We start from the raw sequence: 22,599 nt of genomic DNA on the forward strand, positions 1-22,599 counted from the left end.
GATTTATGTAGGACCTTCTAATGAGTTGAGAATCTGAAAGTCTTTTGATTGCAAAGCAAGACCACGTCCAGTGCTTAAAGCTCTGTCTTCAAGGCACATGGAGGGAAATTTTCCTAATTTTGCATATACTAAATTCCATCATCATTATAAAAATTTAAGTGGTACTATGGGTCAAGCAGAAAGGATCCCTGTTCCCTGGCTCATTCTATGATTTAACAGGCATTGAGGGGGGAAGAGATAATTTTTTTAGAAGATCCTGTTGTGTACATGGTACAGTGTTTTTTAAACTCCAGCCTAAATTAATACATTCCAAATTTAGCATAAATAAACTATTGTTAGGGCTGGTGGGAGTAGAAATTTAAAATTATTACCCTATTTGACGGATAAAGGTGAATCACCAGCTTACTACAGTGTTTCCAATGCCTCCACATACTGTGGCAAAGGAATTAGTACTACTTGCGAGTTTGTTGCTCTTCAACATGCCTGTCATCTTAAGCAACACTTCCTGATTGCACCAGGAACTGCAAATTTAGTCCTAAACCAAAGAAAATCTTTAACAATATATATATATTTTCATAGTAACCTGAGAATCTGGAAATCTAGGGTTCATTTTCCTTCTTTCTTGGAAGGATGTATAAGTCCCATCAACTGGGAGGGAAGGCAGTTATTTGGAAGTCGGGAAGATCGATCTTTGGTTATTGGATGAAAAGAGGAAAGCAAAAAAAAAAAAAAGTTTGGCATTCTGGGAAGCGATGGCCGTTTTCTCTCCATCTTATCCGCCTCTGTCCCCATATTGGGGGTGTGCAGGGGCTTAATCAGACCACTCGTCTTCATCAAACTCTGATGAATCATCCTCTGAATCGCTGTATTCTACCGCAATGCGGCGTGAGAGAATGGTTGCCACATCATTGCCCCCAACGTCTCGCTTCTCTTGTTCACGCTGTTCTTCAACTTTACGGAGCTGGAATCCTGGCAAGGAAAGAAAGGAAGGAAGTTGCAGGTGCCGACTGTCATATATACTCTCTCTCTCTTTCTCTGTGTATGTATGTGTATGTGTATGTGTAGAGGCAAAATCACATAATGCTGAAGTAGCATTATGGGAAATAGTTGTGCACTGCTTTGCCTCCCCAAGAAAAGGGAAATAGCAGCAACTAAGACAATCAGGAAAAAAGCCCAACACGAAAGGTAACTTTCAGGTTTTACAGAATTATTCAGCAAGTTACATGTTTTGGAAAAGCAAAAATATAGTGAGGAAGATGCCAAAAGTGAGGATTATACTGTATAAGACATTGGACAAAGTGAACTACATGAAGATAATTTTAATGATGAAATGTAGGAAGAAACTAAAAAGAATGTAACAAACGCAGAAGAATTCAGACCATAGTAAAGCATATAAAGCAGCAATGCATATCCTCTCTCCAAAACACAGGAATCAGGCAATTTTTTAAACTTTCAATTAGTCCCAATAAAAAGGATGCAGCCAATGTTGCTGTTTAAGCTTGCTGGATGGAACAGAAAAGTTAAGCTGCTACTGGTGTTTAGGAATCCAAATGCACAATGGCAGTTGCGGAGACTCAAAGAAAATACCTTGTATGAGATTAAATGATTTCCAATATATTTTGCTAAGTTCAACAGCAGAATGGCTCCTAATTGGGTTGTGTTTATGCTATGGCGCTTGGTCTTCAGATATCCAAAATGAGAAGAACTTACCTTGACGAATAGCAGAAAGTAAGTCACTCCTAGCTTCGCTAACAGCAGGCAATGAGGATTTTGGCTTGGAGGGCACCAAATCGGGTTGTTGAATAGAAGCCTCTGGAACACCCATGCCACCAAAAGATAAAGGAGGTGGGCCAGGAGGAGGGGGAGGAGGGGGAGGGGGTGGCACCCCACTTGTGGGCTGTGGTAGCAGGGGAGATGGCACAACGGCATATTCTGCTGCTGGAGGTGGAGGGGGTGGAGGGGCAGCAAAATCTGGGTGAGGAGGAAAGGAGGGTGGAGATGGAGGAGGAGGAATGCCAGGAGTTGGAAAGCTGGCAAGTGGAGGTGGTGGAGGAACTCCCTCCATCGGTGGTGGCGGGGGTGGAGCAGGAGGTGGGGCAAAGCCAGGTCTGGTTCCCAGGGGTGAACTAATAGGAGGATCTGGTGGAGGATGGCTGGGGCTGACGAGGATGGATTTCTTCAGCCCTCCAGAAACACCCTGGCTAGGTGGATAACTGTGGAGTAGAAAGTGGGAAGAATGGAGAGCAAAAGAACCCCGCATGAGTTTTTTCCAAACAGGATCAAACACTGTCAGTGAAAAAGTACATCTTGACCGCAGTGCAAAGCAATCGGTTTCTCACATTTTCTGATATCCCTCACAAGAACTGACTTAAATTCTGTAATTTAGATTCAATGTTCCCTCTGGAATCCTAGGCTTTTGGAAAGATTCCAACGAATGTGAAAAGAATCTGAACATAGCACCCACACTCAAATAACCTTGACATGCAATTTAAAAAAAAAATCAATGTCAACAAATGCATGTCCCTTGTAATCCCACCTTTATAGAGTTCTGGCTTTCTGCAATTCTAAACAAATTACAGGCTGAATCCCCAGCATGGGATCTGGTTAACAATGTGCTCGCTGACCCATTTTTTGGCTCTTGTAAAGCTCCCTGCCCCTACCTAATTTTATGTTTAGTCTTTAAATGAGAAGAATCTTGAAAAATCTAAGGAGGACACATTTGGTGCTTTATTTGCAGTACATTGGCCCTTAAAATTAAGAGCTAGCATGCAACAAAGCACCAAGTATTTTCAATATGCTTCTAGGCCCGGTATTCTTAGAAAATAACACTGGGGGTAGGGGTGGGGGACAACAGCCCAATGCTTTGCTTGATTTCTGATAAAAGCCTATTTTATCATTGATGCTAGCCTTCATGACATGCTCTTCATGGTCTCCATATTCCAAATGCACCCATATTTCAAAAGGCATAAGAGTATCCAGATACACCCACTTTCATTTATTAAAATCCTTAACACCATAATATATTTATTTCATACCTTTTACAAGTAGGAATTTGTTTCCCTTTTAATTAAAGTACTTAGCTAATTCCCTATTTCTCTTTAATGTGTAATTATGGTAAGATATACCATCACCAAGGCTATAAATAATTGAATGTTTCTACGAAGGAAAAAATGATATATAAAACAAATCGTAACAAGAACTGCAATGCAACCGCAAACACAGGAGGCCAACTCTTGCTTCAGCCTAGTGTTTTAAGTATTGCTTGGAAAAAAAAGAAGTGTTTTGACAAGTTACAACCACTGACTGCACTAATGGACAGGCTCTTTAGGATCTTGTTTGAGTTGTTTTGATGGTTAGGGAGCCTTCAGCAATACCTACCTAAATTCTGCTGGTGGTGGCGGAAGACTATCATCGAATATTGGAGGAGGTGACGGTGAAGCTGATTCTGGCTGTGGAGGAGGTGGATAGTAGGTAGCATCAACGCTCTCATTGGAGCCAATGCTACCATTCTGATACACCATGTTAGGAGGGTACCTAAAACCACAAAAGTACAGTTGTGAGCAAAGAGCTTCCCCTTCCAAAAGTTCAAAGGAGCTTCAAAGGTAGAATGCTTATAGCATGTGCAAACCGTATAAACAGTAGTAACTTGGCTAGACTTTTATATCTATACAGGAAGTCCTCGACTTACAACAGTTCATTTAGTTACAACAGCACTGAAAAACGTGACCTATGACTCTTTTTCACACTTACGACCGCTGCAGCATCCCCATAGTCATGTGATCAAAATTCAAACGCTTGGAAACTGGTTCAGATTTATGACAGTTGCAGTGTCCTGGAGTCATGTGATCATCTTTTGCAACCTTCTGACAAGCAAAGCCAGATTCACCTAACAACCATGTTACTAACTTAAGAACTGCAATGATTCACTTAACAACTGTGGCATGAAAGATAGTAAAATGGGGCAAAATTCACTTAACAAATGTCACACTTAGCAACATAAATTTTGAGCTCAATTGTGGTCGTAAGTCAAGGACTATTTGTACTGCAGCATCTTACTATTAACTTGAATTTCAGTTATAGGGGCAGAGATCACTTTACCCATATGTTTAGACTCAGACCTCTGAAATCAATATAATTTATCTCCTTCTAAAAATTATACTATTCTTTAAAAAAGGAAAATGATGGATCACACCAGCAATCTTTTCCTATTCAAGAATGATTTTTCATCTGTTCATACCACATGGCACTTACACAAAGTGGCAAGTATAAAAAAAAACTATGGAAGGGTTCAGATGACAATCTCATACAGTTACTTCTTAGAAGAATAGTACCAAAATAGGGCCAGCGGTATATTATCACTCTGATTCAGATTAACATTCATACAGTTTTACCAATTTGCTATGGATTCCCAAGCCAGCTGATCCTGGCTGCAAGTGATGGATGTAAAACTGATATGGAGAATTATCCAAATTTCACCCGTTTGACAAAACAATTAAAAAGGCTTTCAAGATTCCTAATTGACATTTCCAGTTCATTACAAGAGTAAATATGTATGGAAAATAAACACACGTGGTCACGCAGAGAGGACCTTGGAAAAGTAACTGGACAGCTCTCTTCCAACGACTTCAGAATACACACGGGAAAAACTTCATGGCCTCGCTCAGGCATTCATTTATTCCAACATTGTCAAAGGCTTCTCTTTCGCAACACAAATGATGTGCCACTCTAGAAACAATTTTAGATGTGGGGTTTCCCCCCACCTTCTTCTAAGGGAAGAAGACCTGAATGTGATTGGTGTGATCCATCATTTTTCTTTTTTAAAGAATAGTATAATTTTTAGGAGGAGATAAATTATATTGATTTCAGAGGTGTATGTATGACCTTGACAAAAAGGTCAGTATATCATGAAAGATGGAAATTTGGCCTTTATTGTAAGGTTATTCTATGGGATGGGACAGGACGGGAACATTTCACTGCAGGATCCCCGTAAATGCAGTGAAATTTGTTTTTGAAATGGATAGTTTTCTTTACTCTGTAGCTTCGATTAATAAGGGGATTATTGACCCCTAAAGGAGATCATGTCTACCTTCTCCTAAATAGCAGAAGATCATAAGAATTATCTCATATGCTTGTTTCTTAGGGTAAAAAAGCTATTCCATATTAGTGTTTCTAGCTAATGTAGTTAAGAATATATCACATCCAATATATCTCTACAGCAAAATGACTGGCCCCAAATAAAAGTAGACAATTTATATTTCTGATAGATGAAGATACCCCCAAAAGTCAAGCTGATAGGTAGAATTCTCTTCTTTTAAATGCCACAGTAAGGAAGAGGTAGTTTGCTGAACATGTTCCAGTTCTAAAGCTACTAGCAGGAACAACAATCTCCAAATCAGCTCCACTATAACAACCTATATTGGTTCTAATCAGCAGTAGACAAATTCAGCACTTCTTGAAGGGAAGTCAAGGTTGCATAGTTAAGATATGAATAAGTTTGTACTACTATGCACTTATCTCATCTGCTTTTTCTCAATTTGCTCCCTATGCAATAAATAAATGGTTTTGTGAACTCTAAATGAAAGAGCATGGTGATTATTTCACTAGTCTCAAACCCTCACATTTCTACATTAACTATAATAAAAATAAAGTTACTTTCAAGTCAAGCACTACTCCTGGTGACTTACACTTCAGACCCATGCAGTTTTCTTAGCATGACTCAAAACTAGTTTGATAAGGAGCCAGATTTTTTTTTTTAAAAAAATATCTTTTTTTAAAACATAGCCTTAAAGAAATGTGCTAGGATTCAAAAATCTACCTCAACTATTCACTATTAACTAGAGCAGGCTCAGTCAAGCAGACTACACACATGTTATATCACAAACAATTTTAACGTTCCTTCCTAGGAAGGCTAATATTCAGGAACAAAAATCTTTAGCCTTGTTGGCTACAGGAACAATTCCATGGCCAGCATTACAGTTATCTCTTACCCTCCTAGTCCATGTTTTTCCCTTGTATCAACAAACTCTTGACCCATTTTCATTTTTTCCCATTCTTCTTTTCGGCTTTTTATCTTCCGAGGATTTACATTTCCTCTATTAGGATTATCCTTCTTTTCTTTCTATAAAATAAATAAATAGGAAGCAATTGTAGGTACCATTAAACCTTTAAGCTTGTCATGTGCAAAGAAAGGTTATCTCAATAAAAACATACATAATAAGGAACATATTCTCTCACTAGATCTAGCTACACTTATATGTTTTATTTATTGAATTTATATGCTGCCCATCTCCCGGATAAGGTGACTCTGGCGGCTTACGCCTATCCAATAGCACAAGTATTTAATAGTTCTTAAGTTCTTAATGTTTTATCTGAGTTATGTGTTTTGTAAATAGGTGTCCACTGACAAATGAAAATAATGTGCATCTTTACAAAAGAGACCAATAAGATATTCTTCAAAAGTCCAATCACAGGATTATATCTTACCTACTATAAGAAGATACCCAAGTGTAAAAACACAAATAAAGAAGAGCTGGGGTGTTATGTTGTTTTTTGCTATTAGCAAGCAACTGCTACATAATAGTCTCTTGATGTCACCGCTGCTAAATCAAACCTTAATTTAACGGTTCAGAATTTCCACAAATTAATTGCAGAAGGCTGGTTGGCACCAAGTAAGGTAATATTTTGGTTAAGAAAGCCTAAAAGGAAGCTACTAAAGGGATTGTGGGGGATAGAAAAAACTTCTTAGAAACTGCAAATTTCCCATATAACTACTTGACTTTTCACTAAGTGTTGTTAGAATGTAATTTCTATCACTTTTACTCAGCCCTAAATAAAAATGCAGTTAAAGCATAGGAAAATGCCATCTAGATAAAGATTTTTTATGAGTATGATTTCCCAACTGATTTATTTCAATTGAAAATATTCCCAAAATAAGACATCTTTTTGCAACATCTTTACCCAGAAATACGGAGCAGATAACTTAATCCACATTAGATAGACAGACAGACAGACAGACAACCTTTATTGTTAATTTTAATGTGGGCACAATGGCACAGGAAATCCCAACTTTGTTCAGTTGCAGGTTTAAGTGTACAAATAATCCTATCATTGGATATTCAATTCATATTATTATAACAATATGAACTATTTTGTTACAAAAAGTTATTCAAGATGGGCACTGTTTTCAGACCACAGAGTTCCCTTCTAACAATTATTACTAAAAATAATGGCATACTTGTACTGTTCTGAGTTAGAAAATAGAAGAAAATTCTAAATCCAGAACAGGGTTATCAACGATAAAAAGGAAAGGCCTTAAAACCTCTTTCCCCAAATAGTCCCACTCACAGTAAGAGATGTGGTTTCATCTACTTTGCTGCCTGCAGCTTCTCATAAGCTAAGTATGAACTTTGGCCATCAAAAGTTGCCTTATTCTGCTTCATGTATTATTCTTGTAATTGAGTACATGGCACTAGAGCAGAAGCACATATAATGCATAAAAAAAATTGAGTGAAGTCTGTCCCTCAGCCAATTCCCCCCCCCCCCACAAACCAGCTGTGTGATTGATTATCCATATCCACCAAGAGTTGCCAGCAGTCAGGCAATGGCAATCTCCTACCTTTCTCTTCTCTTTGTTCAAAGTTAGAACCAAACAAATGTGCATAAGCAAAACTGTGCCACCCATCTCACCCTATGCTTCCGTCTCTCTTTCATAATATCCTTGGTATCCTGCAGCATTTTCTCCTTCCAAAGATCAAAGAAATATGATGGATCTGTGTAGAATTTAAGTGCTTCCTTGCCATCATCCCTAGGAGAGAGGATATCCATACAGAATGAGATGGTTACATATGTGTACCCGACAACCAAATATGAAACAGAGATAGTAAGGGAAAATACCACAGTCTCTTAACAGTAAGTTTCCCCTTTAAGGTAAACCAAAATAAGTGGAAATTCTACACCAGTGACAGACTTCAACATGCAAAAGGCAATATTTTGAGATAGCATGGAGATATATATACTTCCTCAAATTTGGGGCAAAGCAAAGCAACGGGAACCGGAAGTTGCCAATCGTCTGGCCGACAGTGGTGGGCTCGGCTGCACTGCACTGGAAGCGCAAGGCAGAGGCGCCTTGAAAACGGACCGGAGGGAAAGCAGAGCAGAAGGGAAATCTGACCCCCCCAAAAATCCCACCTCCAGACAACCTTTTCCCCTCCTTTTTGAACGCCCTGATGGTCCCGTGATGGGCAAGGGGGGGCAGCAAGAGGAGGGTGCCGCCTGCTACGGGGGCTTCGACCGGTACTTCATTTTGGACAAGTAAGTGGTGGGACGTCGCGGTGGCTGTGCAGGATGAGGCTGGGCTGCACGGGGCGCTTTGTTTTGGGAAGGGGCACAGCAGCCCTGGCAGTTTTTCAAAACTCCGCAGCAGTTTTTTTCCCTTTGCTTTGGGTACCAATTTGGACAAAAAACACCTGGCGGATGCCGCGTTCCTTTTTCGTTTCTCTTTCCTCCGGATGAGGTCGAAAGAAAAAGTTTGGCTCCTTCACTGGTTTCTTTTTGCAACGTTGCTTTTTTGGGGAGGGGGGAGTTTAGCAAAGAGCAGCTGTCAGCTGTGGCCTGTTTGGTCAGACTTACAAACCCCCATTTCCAAAGTAAATCCCTCGCTCGGCTTCCCTCATGGGATGCAATTCCCGCGGAGCAGCCATTTAAGACAGGGGCGGGGAACCTCGGCTCTTGCATGACTCATGGACTTCAACTCCCAGAATTCCTGAGCCAGCCATGCCTGAGGGGAAAGGGAGAGGTTTCCAAGCTGAGCCATGCTGGCTCAGGAATTCTGGGAGTTGAAGTCCACGAGTCATAAAAGAGCCGAGGTTTCCCACCCCTGGTTTAAGATCTCTGAACTCCGGAGTCAATTTGAAACTTGCTCCATGGCTGTGATGGATTATTGATTCAATCAATAATTAAAAGCTAGCATCTACATACCCATGAAAAAGAAATATCTTTGGGAAATATTAAACAGGCAGGAACAATAGGAAAAGAGCTAGAAAACCTAGCCCCAGAAACCAACTATTATAAATACGAAAGGCTGTTCCAAAAGAAACATCCATTTCCCTTCTCTTAGAAAAGTCAAGCTGAAAAATAAAAGTACTAGAGAAGAGGGGTTTTTTTTCTCTCTGTCTCTCCTCTCTCTTCCTCCCCTGCCCAGTTAGTAGCCTCTGGAAGACAGCCAAGAAACAGGAAGCAAAAGAAACAATGTAGTGATAAGCGCTAGCCTTGAACAAACTAAAAGAAAGCTGTTGGTCAAATTTTTGACACCTTACTAGGCGACTGGTGATACTCGGATATTGCCATATCCCAAAAGTGGTAAAATGGGTAAAAAGGTTGAGAAACACTGCTTTAGAGGGTGGAATTTAAAGAAAGCATATGATATTTCTCTTGGATATGTTACCTGTATGAAGATAGAATGTTAAGAGGTGGTGGTTTATTACAGGTTTTGTATGTTTCAAGGACAGGCAGAGGGGCAGACTCTCTCTCAAAGAGCTTTTGGTCCTGAGTCGTGGAGCTCTTAAAGGCTTTCCTGGTGTTAATACCTTGCAATGACACTATGAAGAAAAAGTAATGGGAAAGAAAATAGTCATTGGAAACCCAAGTTAATATTTTTACAAACAAATTTTTTTTGCCACATCTCCAAGAAAGCTTTCAAAAACAAAACTCTTTTTTGATGCTATTTCAGAGAGGACTGTCAGAAAGGGAATTGTACAAAAAACCAGTAGAAATTATTATTTACCAAAGGACCCAAACTGTTATGGAATTAGTTATCATATTCAAAGTAAAATACTACCCAGAGGTCATGCAGTTTCTCTCTTTTTTTTTCTTGCAGTTTATGAGGCAATTCCCAGAGTGTGGCCAAATTTGATCTTGCATTTTTGGGAATGTAGCAACAAATATTATTAAACATGGCTGGGTTCTTTGAAATGTTTTGGTTTTTTTAAAAAATTCAATATTCCCATGGGCAATTCCTTGTTGCCTCCTGGATCCTTCTTCATTGCTAATTATGATTTTAATGGATTTTTGTCTATATGCTTGTCTTTGATTAAAAACAGAGAAAAGCATGGAGAATCAGTCGTCTCTAAACAGAGGAGATTGAAAAAAAATCATGGAAAATTAGCAGTTGGCAATTTTATAAAATTACTTAGCCAATCAAAAGTAAAGTATTTCAAACAGCTTTAAGTGAAAAAGAAACAACTATCCAGATGCTGGGAAAGTATCTTTTTGTAAATCTAGACTCTAATAAAATTCAGGTCAATATGGTGCTTCCCCTCCCTACTCTTACCAGTAATCCAATGGATACAACAGATTGGAGTGTCCAACCGTGGCAACTTTCAGACTTATGGACTTCAACTGTCAGAATTCAAACTTCAACACCCCTGCAATAGACTATCTGAATTTGCAAAAAGTGTCTGTATCCTGCATGTTTATTTCTTAATCTCTTCTAAACTCGTGTTCCCTTTCCTTCTCAAAAATGTTGGCAGTTAACCCGCACACTGAACACAAGCAGCTGAATTCTACGGTTTCATCAGAAGAAAGGACTGGAGAGGACCTCAAGGTAAGGAGTGCTTCTTTTGAACATGGTTGCCCTTTCCTCTATACCAGTGTTTCTCAACCATATCAACTTGAAGATGTGTGGACTTCAATTCCCAGAATTCCCCACATGCTATCTCAGGAATTCTGGGAATTGAAGTCCACGCATCTTCAAGCTGCCAAACTGACAAACACTGCTCTGTACAGAGTGGTAAGCAAAAAGGCATTCATGCTTCTCACTATTATGAGGTGACTTTTCCTTCCATAACAAAATAAGGCAGGGTACCACTTTTATACAAGAATCTCTTGGGCAAGCATGATGAAAAACTTGATGGTCAGCTGAGACTGCTGGGTGACTCAGGGTGATTTCCCAAACTCTCAAGAAAAAATTGGCTACTGCTGTAGTTCTGAATCATAATGTTCTAAAAATATAACATTTTATGTACCTTCTTCCTCCTTGGGATCCAACTGAGTAACTTTCACCTGAAGGCAATCAACTCTCTCAACTAAAGAGCTGACTCGAAAGGAAACTGTGGTTGCTTGAGTAAATAGCTCTCCGAATATGTCCTCTGCAAACTTACCTAGAAAAAGAAAAAAGAGGCACGCAAATTGAAATGCTGGAAAAAATTTCCCAGAAAAAGATCAACAGTAAAATCACTTTCATCCAATTGCTCCCGCAAACCCTCCCCCCACATGTGTGGCCAGGCAGTCACAAGTTGACCTCAATGAAATGAGTCTTTAACTTAATCATATGCATAATTAAGTATTTTTACTGCTTTTATTCCCAGGATGCAATTATAGAAAACAATACATTTTCCTTTAAAGCTAAAACATTAAGTTTTTTTTTAAAAGCTTCCATAGAAATACTGAACATACACATGGTACTTCCATAAGTTAAGCTTATTTATAGTCTCAAACTAATAAAGCATAAAATACAATACTTAAAAGCACAAGAAAAGCAAATCCGAAACAAACAGTAATAAGGTACCAATTGACTTCTGCAAGCTATAGCTATTGCTACAAATTGACAAGAACATCTTTCAAAATAAAAGGAAGGAAGTGATACATAATTGGTAAAGACTTATTAAGTAGTAAGAAAGATAACCAGGAGTCAAACTGTAGCATCACAGCCAAGCAGCTATTTACAACCCAAAAAATAAGATTCTCACAAGCTTAATAATCAGATTTACTAGTAGTATAAAACAAGTTAGATTATAACAATCTTGGCAAGTGAATATATATTTTCTGCCATTCCCTGAACCTCCTCCCAATTGCCTGTTCTTGCAATGTGGAAGTGGCTTCCTGTTTTCCTGATAAAGAGGAAATGCAGATATTCCACACTTGCAATACTCGGAGACCCACCGTTCTCTTTCCTAAGAAGGCCACTGCACATACGGTGGGGTCTTTTTAGCTTCTAATATGGTCTGCGGGATAAAGAAAATATAGCTCTATTCCACTGTCTTCTGGAAGCTCTAAAAGACTGACTTCATTACATGATACCCAGAGGAGGTCCCATCTCTCTGCTTTCCTTCACACTGGGCACAAAGTCATTTATTATTTGCAGGTGGCAGCACCAGAAACCAAAGCAAGGTACTTTCAAGGTTGAAAATAATGTTCCCAATGTTGTATGGGAGATTTAATGTTTCTACTAAATCAAACAAAAGATCTGGAAAAGAAACTTCATGGGGAGCGGATATTAAAAACGTTTAAATAAATAATTAAAACAAATTAAAGTCTACAGGCAAACTTATGGAACACCTGAAATTTTCTGGGGACGCCTGAGAAGCCCACAGCAGCATTCAACAATTTTGAAATGCCAACAAAATGAAGGAAATCATTTAGTATTTATTCAGTTTTATTGATGGGCTCCTTGTTTTCACAAAGACAAGATCCTAAGTGTGCAGCAGGAAAAGCAACGATGGTTAGCAAAGACTGAAAGATGTGGAGATATATAGTGAACAGCATTAGTGTGAATTCTTTTTAGCCATATTTCCTTCACCCATCCTCACCTTAATTACTTCAGCATACAAAAAAGGCAGCAAATTATTTTATGGTTATGCATTTGTGTAATATACTTATGTATACTATGTATTACTGTGAGATTTCAAGTGTGAACCTATCTAGAAAGAATACCCAAATGTAGCCTGCAATGTAAAGTACTCTTTGTCACACAGTACTTTAAAAGGGTTGTCTTTCACACTTCATGGTGCCAAATTTGCACTCTATTCTTTGTACAAACGTAATTCTCCCTTGATGCTATCACCTTTGATTAAATGCAACACACACTATTTTATTTGACTCACTGTTTGTATTTCTATTGAGTCTCTACACCTCAGGGAATTAGCAGATCTCTGGGGATCCACAGGTGAAATAAATTGTCAACTTTTTCAATAAACCCTTTTATCTTGAAAAGTATTGCTTTTTTCACCATACTGTCCCCTAAACTCTGTAACTGCACAAGTGTCACATATGAAAATAAGTGGTTTCTCAATCCATAAAGTTCACACACTACTATATGTGGAGCAGGGAGAGAGAAAAACAAACTCAGATAAAATGTGCTACATCTGTATGATTTTTCTGGATTAACTGCAGCAAGGGTATATGCACCATTTCCAAAACAATCTAGAAAGAGTAAGGCTTAAAGGTTTTGACTGTCTTCAATCATACACAAGTTTTAATAATAAAAAATATCATAATCAAGGACAGAACCAGATCTGCCTCGTTCCCTCCCTCATTTCCTCAAAAATGCACAATGATTTCAGAAAAAGGCTCCTTCCACAATTTTCATCCGACAGTAACATCCAAACTGTTCTGCTGATATATTTCAACCTTTTCAAACCTCAAGAGTTTAAAGCAGCATTTTATGTACATGTCAAACTGTCTTGTGTACATATTTGCTTTGCAGACAGAAATACTATGGTTCCTTCCAAAAAGGGTGGGGAACAGAGAAGACAACAGATCTTCAGCAGGGGAAGAAGCAGCAAGTCCCTTTACCAATTAGCCCCTTGACTCACTATAGTCATTATTTGGGACTGCACAGTAGAACAGATGTGGTAAACCTATTTCTTTTTCAAACTGAACTGAACTACTAGTATCAGCATGGACATGTGTACTGAGTGATCTGTAATAGTTCTGCAAGGATGTTTGCAGTTGTTTAATAGTAAAACAAAAAAAATTCCACCAACACAGTCCCTGCCCTCAATAAATAAAGCCTGGAACATCTAGAACTAGATTATATGTAAAAAAAATTATTTGCTCTGGTTAATCCTAAAATTCCAAACAGGTTTTGATTTATATTTTGGTTTTCTGTACAATCTGACACTTGGTTTTTCACTCTAGCTTGTTAGGTACAGCTCAAGCTCCTGATACACATGTGAAGTTAAACAAGGGACTTCCACTTGGAAGTGGGACTTGGTTGTTCCTGCTGACAGAAGAGGTGCAACAGGAGTAAGCAACATGTACCAGCTTACTTGCATGTTTAAGCAAGCCAAAAAACACATAAAAGGGTAGATAGATCTCTGCATTTGAATTATACTCTTAAATGGTAAGACTGTGTGTTGCACCTTCTTGGGTTCACCTTTTCCTGAACTCTGGGAGACAGCAAGCTACCTAGCACCAGTGGTAGTTAAGTGAATAGGCAAGTGGAATGTGGAAAAAAACTTGTAAATAGATGAACAATGTCTGTATCTGGCTATAAATGAAGCTCTTGCACTTTTGCATGGAACCTTGGAAGCAATTCATCAAAATCTGGAGGACAGCAATCAGGGATAAAAATGTTAACATTTAACTGCCAGGCAATAGGCCGCTTTTGACATGCAACTTAAAGTCCACAAAAGGCTGAAGTGACATGGAAAGAATGTGCAGATGTGACAGTGAGCAAAACATTTTTAAAAATAAGAAGTTCAGGTCTTAGTTGGAAGATTCCATTGTCCTGAATCTCCACTTGTGCTATGTAACCATCTTCCCCAACCAAGGCAGAACTTGGTAATCTCAACTATGGGAAGGTGTGTGTGTATTGTATGAGTGTGAATGTGTTTGAATTCTTTTTTCACAAACTCTGTAATCAATATTTTATTGTTGTTGAATCTTGGTGTCTTGTGATGCTCACTGCATGAGATTAGACTATATTTCTCAAGAGTGGTACTGCTTCATTACATCAGTAAAATGCAAGGCATTGAGACGATTGCATGATGGTTGTATAATAAATAGTCTCCTTTGCACAACTGATCCTATGAAATTTATAAATTTGTTTCTATGATTTTCCTAATCCTAATTATTAGATTTTTTTCCCTGCTGCTTGGACAGAGATGGCATATAAATAAAGCAGACGAACAGCACATTTTCTTTACAGCTTGTGTCATGGACACACAATGTGCTTGCAGCTTTCCGCTCTGCTACAAACGGTGGGATATTTACAGCACAATCTTATGTACGTTTATGCAGAAATGTTTCACTTCATTCAACAGGAAATTCAAATGTATGTTCACAGGATTGAAGTTTTAAACTTCAATATGCGCATTTACATATCCTTGCATGCATATAGGGAAGTCTGTGAGTAAGCTCTATGACAGTGACGGCGAACCTTTTAGAAACCAAGTGCCCCAAAACCGTCCCTGATGATGTCCAACCGCTCCTGGGAGAGTTAGACCATACAGTTCATGGTGTCTATGATGGCTCCCAGGTGCAGAAGTCTGGATGAGGGAACCATCTGGCTTTTTTGGAAGTTCACCGAGAACCCGTGCTGTTGGAGAACCTGAATAGTTAAGTCCAGGTCTGACTCAGCCACCCGGAAGGAGGACGCTTGGATCAAGATGTCGTCCAGGTACCACTGGACGCGTACCGGTACCTTCCGTAGGTGGGCGGCCAGCAAAGCCAGGATCTTGGTGAACACCCTGGGCGCCGAGGAGAGGCCGAACAGGAGGGCCTTGTATTGGAAATGATGGCCCCTGTAACAGAACCTGAGGAACCACCGGTGATCTGGAAGGATGGGGATGTGGAGATACACTTCCGTGAGGTCTATTGACACCAGGAAGTCTCCCTGTCTGATGCCTCCCAGGATGGACTGGAGTGATTGCATCTTGAATTTCTTGTATGCAATTTCTTGTATGCAATCCTAGACCTCACACCTTTGAGGTCTAGGATCGCCCTCCATCCCCCCGAGGTTTTGGGAACCACGAAGAGGATGGAGTAGAATCCCCTTCCTTTGTGATCCGGCAGTACCGGTTCTATGGCCTGTATCTCCAAAAGATGATGAATGGCCTCCTGCATAAGTCCCCGATTGATTGGATCTCGAGATGTGGGGCAGGTGATGAAGTGACCCGGAGGACTGGCCAGAAACTCGAGGGACAGACCTTGTTGTACGGTCTGTAGAACCCAGCTGTCCGTGAAAGGACGGGAGGGTTGGGTGGCTGCTGAGCCCGAAGCTGGCCAAAAGGGTTGCCTCCGGGAATAAGGGGTGGCACGCTTGTCAGACCATTTGGTAAGATGAGCCATGACTTTCCCCTTATCCTTGTTTTCCAAAAGGTACAGATTCAGGGCCTCCCCAAAGAGATAGTTGCCCTGGTAGGGGGCAGTTGCAAGGCGCCATTTGGCCTTGGCATCAGCCTGCCAGTGCTTGAGCCATAGCATCCTCCTGGCTGTAACGTTGGAAGCTAGGGCTCTTGAAACAAAGTTTGCTGACTGTAGAGTTGCGTCTGACGCGTACTCCGTCGCCGCAACCATCTTACTTAGGTCCTGATGGGTCCTAATGTCCTTGGGAGGGAGTCTGGCTTGAAGCTGACCAAGCCATAAAAGTGTGGTTCGTACGAAGGACGCGCACTTGGCCATTTTAATTGCCCACGTGGCCGATTGATGGGTCTTGCGGAAGGCCAGGTCCCATTTCCTGTCCTCCGCCTTAAGTGCCTCAGCCATGTCCCCGGAGACCGCTGTCTGGGACTCCAGAGGGGTCCAGGCTTCGTCTACCATTGGTACCTCCAGTGCCTCGGTGAGGTCTATGGAGGTGCTAAATATCTTTTTGTTTCGAAGAAAAACGGGTTCGGACTCACCTCGGATGTGGCTTGTGGCTGAGGGAACTGATCGAACCCTATGTTAGCCGTAGTAGTGGCCTTGCGAAGCAAGGGGAGAAACAGAGCCGGGTTAAACAGGCCTCCAGATGGAGAGAGGTCCGGGGGAAGCTCTTCCTCCTCTGACCAATTAAATTCCGGCTGGTCACCTCCCGTGGGAAATGAATATCCACTAATTGAGGAACGGGCGGGAGACATAGGTTTCTGATACAGGGGAATCCCTGCTGGAGGGGCGGAAGGAGGAATGGCCGATGTAGAGGAATGGCCGTTGGAGAGCAGGGCCTCAAGGCGGCCATCGGAGAATATGTCTCCGAGTTCTGGCCCTCTTGAGACCGGCAGCTGTTGGAGTGAAGGTGGCTTCCGGGGCTGAACCTGAAGCAAATGACGGTGGGCTGTGTGCTGGGCTGCCGGAGTGATGGAGTTGTCCACCAAGGACCACATGCCTTGAGCCAAGGTGGAAGGCCCCAAAGGGAGATCAAATTCCGGGGCCACCAATTGATCCCTCTCATTCCTTGCCTGTTTCTGCGCTCTGGAGAACCCCTTCTCCAGAGCCTGGTGCCTACGGCTGGCCTGCTTCTCCGCCAACTTGGAAGGCTTCTTGAGGGTGGCCTTTGCCTTGTTCTTAAGCTTGCCTGCTGCCTCCTGTTTGGAGGTTTTGCGTTGGCCATGACTTGAGGATGGGGATGCGGTGCTCATGGGTTGAGGTACTGTGGAGTCCTCCATCCTGGGTCGAGCTATCTCAGGAAACCTGAGGGGGAGCTCTGGCAGGCAAGCGGTTGGTGGGAAGAGTAGTTGGAGCAAGTAACGGGAACTGCTCCCCTGACCATCTGACCAGGTAATAACTCTCTCTGGGAAGTAGGTCATGGCTGTGAAGGTAAGGCCGAAGGCACGGTTGGGACCCGCTCTGGGCTCTGCCCGGAGGCCTTAGGTGGTCAGTCAGGGTACACCAGAGGGCCCAATGAAGGGCGCAGAGGCCTGAAAGGAAGGCCTGGCAAGAAAATGGCGAAAGCTCAAAATGGCGGCTGCGGATTAAAATGGCGGCCTGAGTAAATTGGACATGGTTGTAACGTATCTAAGAAGGATTGAAATCCCTTCAACTGCAGCCTAGTAAGTTACTGGGGCTGCAGCCACTGGGGTAGGCACTTGTGCGGCCTACTGGAAGGACCGCGTGGCGTGCTCAAAATGGCGGCCACGGTAAACTCCTGAGAAGTTACTGGGCTGTTTAGGGCTGCGCTGGAGCCGGGACCTTAGACCAGAGGGGACGAGAGAATTATTCGAGCCTCCGAGGGCAAAGAAGCGACAGGGAGCTCCGTTAGGGCCTCTGTTGCCTTCGGCGGCAACCAAAATGGCGGCCGCTACTTTCGGCCGTGCGGACAGCATCCGGAGGCCTCAAAGGCAACTTGGCAGGATCTGAAGGGGGCCGTAGCAACAGTGCCAGGCGCTGTGCAGGAGCGTTAAAACGGCGAGTTGCCTGCGATCGATATTGGGAGTGAGCTCCGATGTCGTGTTTGAGTCTTGGTGCTTTTAGCGGCCGCCAAAATGGCGGCCGCGGCTGTTGGGGATGACTCCAGAGGACTTGGGAAGCGCTTTGAGGGGATTTGGAGTGTTCAGGGAGAGCTGACAAGGGGAGGATGGCTGAGAAAGGTTTCCCCAGGGCCCTGGGAAAGGAGAANGTTCCCAGGCTTTAAGTACTGACCTGAAGTGCTGGAAATTATTGGACAAGGAGAATTCACTAATGGATCTCTAATCTGCTATTATGCTCTGAGAGCCAAACCTGACACGTCTTCAAGAGCTTGAGACCAAGTCAAGACTGGGTCTCCTAGCAAGAGGGGGCGTGTCAGGTTTGGCTACTTGGTCTCAAGAGCAGGCAGACAGAGAAAACCCATTGGTGGATTCTCCATCTCCTGTACTGGAGAATAAGGTAACACTTCAGTTGCAAAAATTTCTCTTTTTATTACTTCAGCCCACGTTTTACTCAGCTTTTATATGAAGATATTGTTCAACCAGATTAAAACTATACCCAACTAATTAATATTCATCTGCAGACATATTCAGCAAGAGAATAAATTAAAACTGGGGGATTTCAGGTATGCAATGAAGTTTCAGTTCTAATCATTAAATTGCTTCATGTTCTGACAAAATTCTGAACACTGAAATCTGAACAATGCTTAATAGTGTGCCCCGTGTTTTATCTCAGCTTTTACTCCAACTATCCTGTGCATTCCTCTCAAAGAACATTATACGGAAGATCTTTTGGTACTGAGAAAGATGGATAATAAATAAGTCACAAGGAAAGAGGGCAGCGAGAAAGAATTGAGAGTCCAACAGCTCTTGAGAGCAGTTTGCTATGGTACTTACTCAAACTGCCCAGCTGTCGAATGACATTTGACAGGGTGATGTTGGTCGCACATTCCAGCTCATTCCGAACACTGGGCAATGTCTGGCGGCACAGGTGCCTTGGCTCAATATTTCTTGTTACTAATGGCATGGTGGATCAGCTTCAAACAGGGCTCTGAAAGATAAAGAATAATCCCCAAACAGGAAAAAGATTATATGGCAACAATAGAGATACATTGATTTTCCTTCTCATACACTCTATCATATCATAACGCAGTTATGTATTCCACTCTCTCATAACCTCCATGAGATATTTTTTAAATAAACCTATTTTTTAAGTTGCCAGAAGGAAACCAAAGCTTGATAGTTCGAACTCCCACCAAAAAATGTCACTGCTGTAACCTGTCCCTTATCCATTTATTCAAAACTATAAATTGTTTTTAATACTGTTAAATATTTTCAAAAACTATTCTTATTTATTAAATCTAGAAGCTGCCCATCTCACCACTAGCAACTCTGGGCACTATAAAACTATGAAAGACCATTGTGAACATTAACACAAACATTTTAGCTGGAGGAAAGATAAAAATTTGTCATGCTAGACAAACTGGATTCTCATGAGAAAACAGGAAGTGTTGATAGCTGACCAGGCAGCTTACTAACAACTGCTTTTTAGCCAGAGGGATGTACATTTCTCCTAAATTCCCTCATGATGGAAGGTTTTCCTACTAATACATTTTACTGTACAGAAGAACACAGTAGGCAATGGCCTATCACAATCAGATAAATGCCCTAACTTTTGAAATTATACTAGCTCAGAAAGATTCTGAAGGACAATCGTGTTTGCCTTTCCCAAAACTTTTTTTTTATCAAGGCATCTTAAGTCAGTTAACTTAACACTTAAAGAAAACATTTATTAATAAATAATATTAATTAAACAAGTCAGTTTGTAGGTGGGAGATGCCTAAATCGAATTAAATAAATATCTTACAGCCACTAGGGGTAAAAATGTCAAAATACAAAAAGAATGATACCCTTTTGACGTTCACTACCTTTCTACCTTCTATAAAGCTAACTATTCGATTCTCGGCAATCATAAAGTAGTATTAAAGTGCCTGTATGCTCGTGCCATTCATCTTCAAAAGACACTGATATTTCTCTTCAAGAATTTGTACTCTGTTGGAGAACACAACCATGTATTTACGAGCTGTCCAACTAGTGAAAATAAAATATACTGCATTTAATTAGCTAATTTTCAAGGAGGAAAAGGGAACCCACTCCTCTCTGAGGTTAGGCAGCAAACAGCTCTGCTAAAGGAGACAGCTGCCTTGTGACAAATGCTCTGATCTGCTGTGGGATGGAATGGGGGGAAAAAAGCAGGAAGCTGACAGCTTGGGGAACATGGCTTCCTGTCACCAACAGCAACAATCCAAGACTCGTTTTCTTTTTTTAAGTCGGCTGTTTATGCTTGACTTTGAACCACCTTTTTATAGTCTCTGTGGCAGCTGGCAGCTTATCTCTGAGGTGCAGGAGTCATTCCTGAATGCTTTTCTATCAGGGTGTTAAGGGACAGGAGCTGATTTAGCTTTTGCTAATTACCTCCCAAGCCAAAATCTGAATTTCCAAATTTGACCTACCACTGCAAAGGAGTCCAAGATCTAGAGGGTACAGAACAACATCCAAGGTTTTATGTGTAACATAAAGTTACAGTGGGGGGGAGGGAAAACCCCTAAAATTAACAGTCAGAGTAAAGAACAGCCAGGAAATCTTAAAATAAATTAATTTACCTCTTACCAAGTCATCCTATGCTTGAGTATTTCAGAGATCAGTCTACATATTGTGCTCATAATCACAATTATTAGGAACAACTTCTAGTTCTGATTTTGTAATAAGTATACAAGGTAGTGTCTCACTCAATCCTTATGTTAATTCTGCAGTGTTGCTTTTACTAAACTTTTAATTGGGAAACAGGTTAAGTAAGATATATTTCAAGCTACTACAATGTTCTTGGCAAGTCTGGCTCTGAACCTAACTCAAAGGTTAGCTTCAAATGGATGGTTTTCCCTACAGTGATTAGCTTCAGAGAAGGATTAGCATCCTTCAGATGACACGCATCTGGTTTGCTAAATGTCAACTACTGTTATACAGTATGTTGAAAATGGAATATCATTCTGAAGAGATGCACAAATGCAGTCTTTGTTCATTCTTAGAGTCTGCGAAGCAAACCTAGATCACTGTTTGAAAAATATAAAAAATTATCTACAAAAGTCTAATTGCGGCAATCTATTTGCCTGTTTATACACTTATGTTAGCCCAAATGGTGCACTATACAGCATAATTTTTTGAATCAAGGTACTTAAAATCCACTAACTTAAAGGATGCATAAAAAACCTGGGAAGTTTGGTTTAACAAAGCAGGAAAGAACAGCTGAAATGTCTATTGAGACAAAGACTAACATAAAAGAGGTAGCAGCAATACAAAAGCAGAAATGGAAGTGCAACTGTAAGCACATACCAGTGGAGTAAGAGTATCACAAAGCCACCAGTTATATAGAAATAACACTAAGAAAACCGCACTCCTTCATAAATGAAAGGAGAAAGCCCCAACTTTATGAAAAACAAGGTGAAAATAAAGTTTTTCAGCTGGGGATTATGAGAAGTGACATCCAAACACCAGCTTGGGAGAGGTTTGATACAAACTATGAAATGGACATCCTCTTAAAATTATATGATCATGCTTTTTCATCTCAGATCCTACAGTAACAGCCTTTCTGCCATGTGGCAGCAGGCTACATTTCAAGATATATATTGATACAATATATAAAGTTAAACATATCCAAGACGTCTTACTCGTGGCTTATTAAACATTTTTGGTACTATAAACTGAAATGTGGGAAGAAGAGATTCACCACTTGCGTATAGTGCATATTTGGCTGGAAAAATATGCTATCATTTGTATGCAGATACTACTAACATTTCAGACTATACAAACAAACAATAGCTTGTAAAAAGTTCAAACATCAAAAAGAGGAGAGGCATGTTCCCCTGAACAAATCAGGATTTTTTTCACTGTCACATATCACAAAAATGCTTATAGAAGGATTAATTCAGGTAAACAATTCTTTTAGTATGTTGCTTTGTCGCCTGCTTGAAAATTAACAGTGAACACTGAAAGGAAGGAAACGAACAAGAGCCCCACCCTCACCTAAATTAACGGCAAGAAAAGCTTCAAATAAAATATTTCTGAAGGAGTTGACTCCCAGTCTTGTAACTGCAGTAGAAAAACTCCCCCCTTTTTAAAAAAACAAAAACAAAAGACAATATGTGGGGGGAAACCTCCAAATGAGCCCTGCCACAACAATTCATCTCTAATGACATACCACATTTTAATATCAAGTATCTTTTAGGATATACATCCAAAACACTGCTATAATGATTTTGACAGCAATCCACCCTATATGTTAAAGGGAAGAATTCTGAGCTCTATTTAGATGTTTTGCTGAACATGTCAGCAATTATACCTCTGGTTTAAAAAATATAGTTCCCCTTTGGACTTTCAGAATGTTTGCATATCTTTGTTGCTGAATGTTATCAGAGGTTATGTAGGTCCCAATGGTATATAAAAG

General features: G+C 40.7%; 1 protein-coding gene across 3 annotated transcripts in view; it reads right to left on the bottom strand.

Moving 5' to 3' along the window:
- Positions 1-610: 610 nt before the first annotated feature.
- WASF2 (WASP family member 2) overlaps positions 611-22,599 on the bottom strand; it is a 38,448-nt gene continuing 16,459 nt past the window's right edge. For all 3 annotated transcript variants that reach the window (XM_015815167.1, XM_015815169.1, XM_015815168.1), the window contains 8 exons: positions 18,996-19,149; positions 11,022-11,156; positions 9,443-9,596; positions 7,687-7,804; positions 5,988-6,118; positions 3,379-3,534; positions 1,711-2,213; positions 611-969 (listed from right to left, as the gene is read on the bottom strand). In XM_015815167.1, the coding sequence (XP_015670653.1) occupies positions 812-969; positions 1,711-2,213; positions 3,379-3,534; positions 5,988-6,118; positions 7,687-7,804; positions 9,443-9,596; positions 11,022-11,156; positions 18,996-19,125 (1,485 nt within the window). In that variant the 5' untranslated portion in view covers positions 19,126-19,149 and the 3' untranslated portion in view covers positions 611-811. The remainder of the gene's footprint in view (positions 970-1,710; positions 2,214-3,378; positions 3,535-5,987; positions 6,119-7,686; positions 7,805-9,442; positions 9,597-11,021; positions 11,157-18,995; positions 19,150-22,599) is intronic.

Source organism: Protobothrops mucrosquamatus, unplaced genomic scaffold (assembly GCF_001527695.2).
Source record: "Protobothrops mucrosquamatus isolate PMUCROS unplaced genomic scaffold, P.Mucros_1.0 scaffold321, whole genome shotgun sequence".
In the NCBI taxonomy this organism is placed as follows: Eukaryota; Metazoa; Chordata; class Lepidosauria; order Squamata; family Viperidae; genus Protobothrops; species Protobothrops mucrosquamatus.